This window comes from Priapulus caudatus, unplaced genomic scaffold, assembly GCF_000485595.1.
Source record: "Priapulus caudatus unplaced genomic scaffold, Priapulus_caudatus-5.0.1 Scaffold125, whole genome shotgun sequence".
Taxonomy (NCBI): domain Eukaryota; kingdom Metazoa; phylum Priapulida; class Priapulimorpha; order Priapulimorphida; family Priapulidae; genus Priapulus; species Priapulus caudatus.
In genome coordinates, this window is record NW_014577186.1 from 110,644 (window position 1) to 122,306 (window position 11,663).

The window sequence follows — 11,663 nt, forward strand, 5'->3', positions numbered from 1 at the left end:
ACGGCGATGCCATCGGCCGATGCCATCGCCCGATGCAATCGCCTGGTGTGTCCGGCCCTTAAAGCAGATACGCAGTTGCGTATACACATCATTTCACCAAAACATATTTTTTTATTGCAGCGAGAGAGAGAGAGAGAGAGAGGTGTGTTGTGTGTGTGTGTGTGTGTGTGTGTGTGTGTGTGTGTGTGTGTGTGTGTGTGTGTGTGTGTGTGTGTGTGTGTGTGTGTGTGTGCGTTTCTTATGATTCAGTGATGAATTTTGAGCGAGTATGTATGCCATTCGACATGATACAGCAGAGGATGCGTGCGTGGATAGATGTCTGTACAAACGAAGACGCGCTTCACTCGTCATGCATAGAGAGAAATTGAATTTCCAAACTTTCCCGCGTTTGTCTGAAGGTTGTTTCGAGAGTCAGTGATGGAAATGCAGTCACAGTATATATACGCAATGCGCGTTATAAATGTCGCATGTAAATTTATGAAGGCACGCTTGGTACAAAGACGTCCACGGAATTAACAATAAATTACCATTTATAATCGCGTAGCTTGCGGGCTCATTCTGAGGAGAAATGTGAATGAAATACAGTTCATATTCCCGCGGCCATTCTCACTCTGCGAAGCGATCTGGCTTTTGTACTCTACCTGGATGGCGCACACGGCTCGAGTATTTCGATTTCAAAATTTTCCTTTTCTTTTTGAATTTGAAACAATAGACATAATAATGAAAGTGCACAATGCAGACATCGAGTCATTCATAATGATGCTCAACTTGGTTGTATGCAGGACTGCCTGTATAGACAGAATTAACATAGGCCTATACAGAATAATAATAACAAACGTAAGATTGCGTTTTACGTAATTCGATATAATTTATCCGTCATAAAACGTATATTTATACATTATAGTTCTTTCGAACAGTTATGAACACGCATGAACTCGCAAGCGCACACGCAAACATGCACACGTCTATACACGCGTCTACACGTGCAGCAATATGGCGCGCGTGGCATAACACACGCATGTACTCAAATACACGAACACTCAAGTCTATATAATACACGCACACGCAAATACACATATCCTCGCAAACGCACGCACACGCTCACAAACCTGTATTCGCACACGCTAGCAAACGCGCACGCATCTACGTATCTGCATTCGCGAGCACATGTGCGCGCGCACGTACACCCAAGTACAACTAGGCATGTTATTTTTTGTACATGCACAGCCATCGACCAGTTCCTCATACACGCACGCGCGCACGCCCATACAAACACACAGCTCACGTCGCTGGACACGGCCATGGACCTTTCCCTCATATACACTCGCGCGTATATATATACACTCGCGCGCACGCACTCACACGCCCCCACGCCGCTGGATGCCTTAGACTAGTTCACCATGCACGCACGCACGCACGTACATAAATACACGTGTCCTAGCCTGTTGGATACGGTCATGGATTAGTTCCGCACACACACACGTGCGCACGCACATACATACACGCACCTCGCTGGACATGGCCACGGCCTCGGCCATCATACACGCACGCGCGCACGCACTCGCTTACTTGTTCGTTGATCCTATAGCCACCGTAGTACACACACGATCTCTCAGCAGCATCGTCCGCTTTCGTCATCACGCGATCGCGCGCGCGTGTGTGCCACTGTATTCGCGCAGGGTGGTCGCTCGCGACGAGCGGCGGATATAACAGCGGCGGCTCGCTCATGCAGGCGACAATTCTGCCCTGGATGTTAAGTATTCCGCAGTGTGGCGGGAGTTAGCGACCTGCGCGCGTTAATCACTGCTAATTGACCGCCGTCGGTGAAGTGCGCTTATACACGTCGTTTTACGGAGTAGGACCTAATTATGTTAATATGTGGCGTAATTAGATTTCTCTCTAGTCGCCGCGGCGATTCGCACGGGGTTGGCAGAGATGAGCGCAGAAACTAGCGCTGCGACACTCACGCTGCGACGACGGCTTGCAATGTTTTTACGCGATAAGTGCGTCATTTCACAACTTTCTACTCATCCGCCCGTCTGTCAACCTATCCGTCTGTATGTTAGTCCGTACATCTGTTCAACCCGGGGTCTACAGCTATGTGAAAATGCCTGGAAACGTCCGTTTATCCGTCTATCCGTCCGTCTGTCTGTCAGTCCGTCTGTGCGTCAGTCCGTACATCTTTTCATCTCTCGAGTCTACAGCTACATGAAAATACCTAAGTCCATCTATCCGTTCGTCCGTCTGTCAGTGCATCTGTTATCCACTCATTCTACGATTTTCTGCAGTCAATCTGAAAGTCGAACTGTTCTCGTTTTTAACGTATTTCGAATATGCGCGGAGACGCCCGTCTCGTGTACGTTTACCGGATCCGCGCCCGGCAACTGGATACGAGATCAAGCTAGTGGTGCTCCTGGAGAAGTCAGAAAAATAAATAAAATCGGCGACGAAAAATGAGAAAGCCTGCTTCGTCATTGTTCCTTTTACGATCGACAACAATATTTCGACAGCATAATCTGAAAAAGCTGTCTTGCTTCATTGCGCGCAGGTTCTCTCACGCGTCATCCTGACATTCCAGATAGCCAACCACATAGTTGACATCAATAGCTAATAAACAGGTGTTTATTAGCTCTTGTTGACATCCAATAGCGAAGCACTACGAAAGAATTCAATCTTACCACGCCGAATATGCCGAAGCAGCCCAAATACGATTGCTGGGATTGCATTAAACACCAACGCTGGGGTAGGCTATGTCAAAGCAGACAGGTAAGGTAGAGGGAGGAGGGTGGACGGTAGATTCAGGGGGCGACGCTTGAGTATTGAAAGGGATTAGATAAGGAATTAGATAGCTAGATTGAAGTAGATAAGGAAGAGTGGTTAAGGAAACGGAGAGGGGTGAGAATCTATGTAGGCAAGAAAATGGGAGGGGGAGCAGCAGAGGAGCAGGGATAGTGGGGGAAGGTAGAACAGAGGAGAGGAAGGTAATAAATGGGAAGACGGTGCATGGAGAAAGTAAAGGAGATCAGGGAGTAAGAGTAAGGTGGTGTAAACGTAATAAGGGGAATGCAGAGGGGGAAGGGTTAGGGCGAGTAGAGGGTGGGAGATGGGGCGATGCTGCACATGGCAGACGAGATAAAAGAGTGCAGCGGAAGGTCAAGTAAAGAGGGAAGCAGCGAGAATCGTGTTTCAAAACACTAGGTCGCGTTTGTTACGGTAACATCTATTGGTAGCGTTTGTAGGTTGTTTTTTCATGTTGTACTTACCGTATTCATGCACCTATGGCTACCGCATGTATTTATAAACCCATTTGCTAACATGGTGCACATGGTACGCGATATTAGCTTAGATTTTCTGGACTCGTACGTTGGTTCCTAATATATTTACGCGAATATCTCGCGCATTTACTCATGTACAAGAACACACGACGCCAGATATCATGACACCATTGAAAGGCTCTCTGTCGGCATTCATTCGTTATTTGCTTAATAATATCAACAGATTTCTGCATAGTTGTGGAGTCTTCTTTTAAGATAACCTAATATTTAATCGAGTATAGATTTTGTTCTTGCGGGCATGTACATTCTTCTTACAGATAACTATATACGTGATAAAATCAATCAGCTGTACATTCACACGCACGCCCGTTGAGATTGTGCCAGTGTATGATACGCCCTATTAATCCTCGAAAACCTTTCAAACCTAACGCTCCTGCCTCTGTTTGACCAGTTATCTAATATCTGGGCACGGGGCGGGTAGTGCTGTAATTTCCGGTTTAAGGGATTCACGCACGTTGGTTTGCTCTGGCACGCAGACGCGTTGTTTGAACATCGTTCCGTCTGCCGGCCACATCTCGCAACTTATTTCAGCGGCCAAATTTGCTTTGTAAGACGGCAAATACTGCTCAAGTGGCGATGAATAGAAGTCTAATAGATATCCAATTGGCGAATTGATCTAGCTCCAACGTGCACCTGGCCTCGCTAGAGAAGGACTATTATCGATTTGGAAATCTTTCGTAGACATCGAGCGCAAAGATAGGGGTTAAGTCGCACGTCCGCACATACACAAACACGCATGCACGCACGCACGCACGCACGCATGCACGCACGCACACGCACGCACGCACGTAGTTATGTACGAACGTACGCCCGCGCGGGCGCACACAGACACACACACATACACACACACACACACACACACACACACACACACACACACACACACACACACACACACACACACACACACACACACACACACACACACGACACACACACACTCACTACACTACACACACACACACACACACACGCACGCACACACACACCGACAACACACCAAAACACACACACCACAGCACACATACACACGGCACAACATCACTCACATGACACACCACAACACGACACACAACACTCCGCCACCACACACACACACACACCACATACACACACAACCTCATACACACACACGCACACACACACCCACAACACACACACACACGCACACACACACACACCACCGCGCGCCGCCGGCGCGCGCCGCGCGCCACGCGTGTAGGTCGCAGAGAAAGAAAAGCATATGCGTGTACACAACGGCGATACCCCATACTATGCCAAGCTACAACAGGTAATACTGTCTACTATCGTACTGTGTACCAATATAGATAATCAGACTATCTCATACTATACTATCTAAGTGGTCAATATTATTATCATGCTCGTTATCACGGTCTGTAGTACACGTTTCATTTATTCTGCTTATACATAGCGAGTACTGGGTAAATCTGCAGGGAAGTGCGCCCGAGCAGGGGTATGTTCACGTTCATCGTCCACGGCAATAAAATACACATAAAACTGCGCGTGTTTACTCTCGTGGTTTACGCGTCTCACATGCACCAAAGGAGCATTACTTTTACTCCAGCTACTACTACTTCTACTTTACTGACAAGCTATTACTCTAACGGGCGCACTTGCTAACGTAGAAGAACAGCTTTGTCCCGGGTCGGAAGTAGTAATGGCACTGCTGGTCCAGACCCATAAACTGATCCATGATCGCCAAATTTACCGACTCGTCGTATAGGGCAAGACGAGGCGCGTGTGGTAGAATGTGACTTAATTATCGTAAACTCACGACCTTCATGGTTATGGGACTGACGCGGTACCTACGAAGTTTTTGACGTATGTATACGCGCATATCAAAGAAGCTGACGCTAGCGTACATCGGCTACGAGGGCATTCGCCTGCGAACGGAATTACTCTAACTGTAAGCGTCGTGTTCACGCGTCAAAGTGCCCCGCGAATCGCGGCTTTTCCCGGACAGCATTGATAATTCACACAATCCCGCTGCATTACGCGCACTACGCCATACGCGGTGATGCCAACTGCCCCCTCCCCTAAGTTCGGATTGTAGAAAACTTCTCTAGCCACGTCCGTCAACATTAATTTGCACTAGGTAAACAGCGTTTATTGATGTGGTGTGCCATATTACAGTGAAGAAGTTTCACCGCCATATCGCATCGATATAAAATCAAGATGAAAAAATATTAATATAAGACGTGAACTAGTTCTAATCGATCGCAGCCATCGCAGCCTCTGCAGATTAAACAATTATGTAGCGGGTGGTACTACCTATAACAACAATTTAGCTCCACTTATATGAGTTTAGGCCAGATCTGAATGCTTAAAGTTAATAGCACCGTGTTCATTATTAAGGATCTTATGAACCCTGACGTCCTGTAGCTGTATCAAGTAAAGCCCCTTTGTAACTGCATGATTTAATTATTTGGATGTTAAATCACTCTATGAGCGCCTACATGTAATTACTGAGACAAATCGATAAAACAAGGGCCCTCGCAGCAATTTAAGGTCGACGGGATGGATTTTCACGTTTGCATTAAACCTGAAGGCATACGCGCAAATTTCACGGCTAAAACATTTTCATGTACAAGCCGTCTCTTGCTTTCACAGTGATGCATTCATTGTGCATTCATTGAGATTTCATACATTCTTTCGCAAAACTTCGCTATACGTCCAGATTGCGGTATTTATATTACATTTAACGCACACCCCTCCACTGTTTATGGGGGGAAGGGTTTCGGGTTTTTAAAGTAAACATTGCCTCTTATCACCTCCTAACTACTTCCTTTACATGATTATATATCATGACAAGTGTTATGATCTGTACAATGTTTCTGCAGCTAGCAATAGTTGTATCTTTGTAATGCACATGGTTTTAACTATTACTGTTACTTCTCACCTATAGATCTCAGCTATATCAGTATGCATCGTTGCAGAAATGTCAATGTTTCACTATTCATACAATAGTTACACTTGGTATATTTCGCCTACGGGGCCCTACTATAAGAACTATTCGCTTATGTAAAATTTAATGTAAAATTATTTCTACACCATACGCCGACACCAGTCCTGTACACGTCTCAGGCTATGTGCAGCATGCATGGTTATCCTGGCTATATTTCGTCTTCTACAGGTATCCGCTATGGTGCAGCATGGTTATCCTGGCTATATTTCGTCTTCTACAGGTCTCCGCTATGGTGCAGCATGGTTATCCTGGCTATATTTAGTCTTCTACAGGTTTCCGATATGGTGCAACATGGTTATCCTGGCTATATTTCGTCTTCTACAGGTCTCCGCTATGTGCAGCATGGTTATCCTGGGTATATTTCGTCTTCTACAGGTCTCCGCTATGGTGCAAAATAGCTATCCTGGTTATATTTCGTCTTCTACAGGTTTCCGCTATGTGCAGCATGGTTATCCTGGCTATATTTCGTCTTCTACAGGTCTCCGCTATGGTGCTGCGTCACGAGGCGGCGGAAACTGACGATGCTCGAGCGAACGCTGCTCGTGTCTACAATCACGATGGTAGCAGCGTGTTTAGTGTTAGTAATTCTCCTCGCGCTAGGCAGTGAAGGTGAGTGATTGATTATGGAAATGAGGTAAGTTATAACCTTGTCAGATCCCCCCCCCCACGTCTGCACGATCGGGACAGCGTGATAGCTCAATGATCGGCATCGTGGATTTGGATAATGCACCGGCCGATCTATGTAGAAAGAATATGCGTCATCAGCCATTTCCGCATTATGATTCTTAATTGCCTATAAACTAAATATCGTTCTGTAATTATTACCTCCGCCAAGGGGTTGGCAGGAGGTTATGTTTTCACCGGCGTGGGTTTATTGGTTTGTGGGTTTGTTTGTGTACAGCCTAACTGAAAAAGTTATGGACGGATTGTCATAAAATGTTCAGGATAGGTCAGAAATCGCCTAACTTAGAATTGATGGGATTTTGGTGGTGATCCGGATCCAATTAATTAATTAATTAAATTTTCAGGATAGGACAGAAATGGGGTAACTAAGAATTGATTACATTTTGGTGGTGATCCGGATCCAATTAAATAATTAACTAATTAATTAATTAATAAAATGTTCAGGATAGGTCAGAAATGGGGTAACTTAGAATTGATTAAATTTTGGTGGTAATCCGGATCCAATTAATTATTTAATTAATTAATTAAATTGTTCACTTAATTAATTAATTAATAAATAAAACATTTTACAGTGAGAGAATTCAGCTTCCTTGGCGGAGGTCTGTGCTCTCCGAGTGCTCTAGTTCTATCTACATTCTCGCGCACAATATTGATACACACTCTACTGGTTGGCAGAAACAATTCTATTACGTATTACGTTCAATAACCTGTAATAATCAATTTCCATCGATCACATAGCGAATGAGTCCATAACACCATAGCGAATGAGTCGTAATTCTATTGTCACAGATATTCATGATGGCGTTATATAGAGAAGCACTTGGTCATATTCTAATTGTTAGGCGATCATGTTAGGCAATATTTATTTGGCTTACGGTATATGCGAACATTATGTCGGTACATTAATTGCTACTGTAGTAGCATACAGGTGTAAAGGTTGTGCATTGACCTTAGAAGTGTATTACAAACCTGTTGTGAGAAAATATTTATCACAAATATTTACATGCATACAACTATTGCCACACACAGTCTAACCCACATACACTGACATGTACAGCACGTACGCATTAATATATTTACACACACACACACACACACACACACACACACACACACACACACACACAGCACACACACACATCAGCACACACACACACACACACACACACACACTAACACACCGACCACACACACACACACACACACACACACACACACACACACACACACACACACACACACATACGCATTTACTGCTCTTTGTGCATTCCCTGTCCCTTCTTTACATTAACTCCTCCTCTTGCATTGACTGTTTCTCGTGCATTCAGTGCTTTACATACATTCGCTGTCACTCGTCAACTAACTTCTCTTATTGTGCTAAATGGTCTTTCCTTGTTCACTGAAGCACGATGCTTCAGTGCGTATATACAGCTGCGTTTCTATATAGTTATCTTACATTAATATTCTGACATTTATTCATAAATGTGTTTCATAAAGTATCTATCTCTAATATTCTCTAATATTTTCGAACTTAATACTGCGATGTTTGTTGTTGTTTTTAGTAAATATTCGCTTTTTCCTAGATTCACCTGAACACCGTAACGCCACACAAGAAATATGTTTGACGGCTGATTGTATAAATATAGGTAAGTGCATTTATGCAAATAAAACTGCTAATTGAAAAGTTGAGCTGATGAAATTAAAGTAAACGTCTATATTTAATTTTTTTAATTTTATCAATGATTTCTCAGATGGGCATGAGTCCGTATAACCGTTCCTGAAGCGTGTTTGATTGATATTATATCCTCACTTAAAATGACGTATAACCCACTTATTACACATTTTGTGCTAGAGCCTCAAGTGTTCTGTGATAACACTACATCCCGTGATCCACTGTGTTGTTAAGCGAAAAGGAAACGTTTCGAACCGAACAAAATTAATCGTCAACTGCCACAGCACTGGTGTCGTTTTACCTTTCAGCAAAATTTTTCTCGAATTATTCAAAGCGCAATTAGGCGGATAGGCACGCTGGACAATTAGGCGGATTGTTCTAGCCTACGATTACAGCTCCGTTTTCTTTATTAGGTTACGTGTGCGCAATTTATTGCGCGCGTGTATAGTGAGTGCTGTAGCGCGCATGTTTGGGAGATAGTACGTGCTGGTTCAGGTCTATCGCGAGGAAAGCATGCGCACGATCGCTTCACTCCACAGGCTTTTTTCATAACTGCCATTGACTAAAGAATTGCGTGTGAGATTCGAGTTGTGCCTTTAATGGACATTGTCAAGCAATGCGGAAGGATATCAGTTTTGAAATGATATGATTTCACAGTCACGCTATACGCCTATACGCGATACAAAGTATATTTAGCATTCATTTTATATTATGGACAAATATGTGTACGAGAGGCGTGTATTCAGACTGCGATCACAAGAATTAATTAATTTATATAAACACGATAATAGCGCGACCATCAATATATAAAACAGCTTTTATCCGTTTAAGCGCTAGGCAGCACGAGCGAAGATGGCCGCAACGACGGTGCGATCTTATTCTTTGGTGTACGTCTAATAGACTCTCATTTCAAGGGGCAATATCCAGAGCAACCCATCCTTCAAACTTTAGTCGGCATTTTTCTCGCACCCAATTGAATACGTTTCCAATACACACGCTTTCTTAATGTGCAGTGATACCACCTCGCCCGTGGGAATTCGCGATGACGTCACTACGACTTGCCCGTACACACCGCATCACGGTCACAACCGAGTGTTCGCGTTGCGTGTCTGTTCCTCTCCGTCAACGACTACCCTCAATCAGCGGCGCCGAAATCATCCGTCGTCATCGGGCGTGATTGCGCGTGCGCGTCGAAATAAAATTGCGAGCTCGCGAATTCACGAACTGCGCGTCTTATTTTGCGCGCGCGTTTATTTTTCTCCTCGGGCAGCTGCGTCGATGATCAACCGTATGGACGCGAGCGTCGAGCCGTGCGACGACTTCTACCGATACGCGTGCGGCAACTGGCTGCGCGAGAACGTGCTGCCCGACGACGAGACGGGATACGACGTGTTCTACATACTCACGATGAAAAACATGAAGAAGGTTAAAAGTAAGCCAGCCGCATGCGGACGCGCGGAAGGAGGGCCGGCCGCCATATAACGTTGCGCTACGAGGCGATTGCGGCGCACGGCGAGATCGTATTACGATAGAGTGCGCGACCGCTCGTCAAATTTACGAGAATGTTTCTAACCCTTCGCGCCTCGCATTCCCGCGCCGCGAGAGAGAAGGGGGTGTTCCCTCATCTGTCTCTGCGGACCGATTTTCTGCGATACGCGCCATATTGTCTACAATATGCAGCACTGCTGCATATATATGCCATTATATAGACATTCTATTCTAGAGCAGGCATCCATAATTATACGATTGAGAAACATGCTAGAAGCGATATGGGGATATGATCAAGAGTAGATAATAACACAATAATGTGTTATTATCTACTCTTGATATGATCAGGAGCGTATAATGACAAATATATTTGTCATTATACGCTCCTGATATGATGTATATGGCGGGGCCAACGAAACATAGCAGTACTTGAAAATTTGTGAGCTTTTATTAGCTGTAGTTGATATCGACTATATGATAGCATATATGGCAGCAGGATGGGTGTATGGCCGGGCGTCGCCGGGGTATGCTGGTCAGAAACCTTCTATCACAGAGATAACCTAGTTTGTTTGCTGTCCATGGCAACGCCAAATTCGCCATTTTGCAAATAAGCACATTAGTGCCACCGTAGCAGCTGAATTGTATATTGTTATTCTATCTTGCTGTACGATCTTTGCTCGATCCCGGCAAACAAAATGTCTGACATGCATTTTGTTAGATTTCCGTGTTCTCGCACAGCATAAAATGAAATGGCTTTACTATCAGTGAAAAAACTCTGCGGACAATGTTACGCTGGCGAACCTGTTGATTAGTGGTTGTAAACGAGTTTCCAAGATGACAGCAAATTGGGAAGAATCTGCGGTAACTGTTCTCTGAGGTCGGGTCAGCATGTATCGGAAAGTAGCGGGAGCACATCGGTAGGGTTATATCGGCAGATGATGGGACGAGTTGAGAAAGGATTAAGGGCACACACCGAACGTAAATATCACCAATATGGATGCAATTAAGTTCAGCGATGTGTTCGCAAAACTGGTGTAGGCCTACTTGCTGACGTGGTCTGCACACGTCCAATGCCTTTCTCGTTAGCTCTTTCCTCTTTGAATACTGATTATCGCAGTATCCCACAGCATGTGTGATAACCCTCAACGCTTGGCAAGAGCTTCATAATGCTTAGATAATACAGAGTTTACCTGAAAGGAACCTACAGTTAAGCAATAGTTCACTTATTTGGCACATCGCGATGCGTCCGCCAGCGCGCGCGAGTAAGTAAACTGTTCAAATATTGTCCGAATTTAATCAATGCCGTCTTCTTCAGAACTCGTCGAGGAGCCAATATCTGACGAAGATAACATAGCGACGACCAAGGTGAAACAGTTCTACGTATCTTGTACAAACGTCAGTAAGCATCGACGCCGATATTGATTTATCGTAGTAAAACTGGATTATATATCACGCACACGGCACAGCCACGCACGCACGCACACACACACACACACAC

The 11,663-nt window shown here is 44.7% G+C and overlaps 1 protein-coding gene across 1 annotated transcript in view; it reads left to right on the top strand.

Moving 5' to 3' along the window:
• LOC106805711 (endothelin-converting enzyme 1-like) overlaps positions 1-11,663 on the top strand; it is a 34,593-nt gene that overhangs the window by 7,390 nt on the left and 15,540 nt on the right. The window contains exons 2-5 of the mRNA XM_014807414.1: positions 6,800-6,930; positions 8,589-8,651; positions 9,948-10,109; positions 11,481-11,560. Coding sequence (XP_014662900.1) covers positions 6,800-6,930; positions 8,589-8,651; positions 9,948-10,109; positions 11,481-11,560 — 436 coding nt within the window. The remainder of the gene's footprint in view (positions 1-6,799; positions 6,931-8,588; positions 8,652-9,947; positions 10,110-11,480; positions 11,561-11,663) is intronic.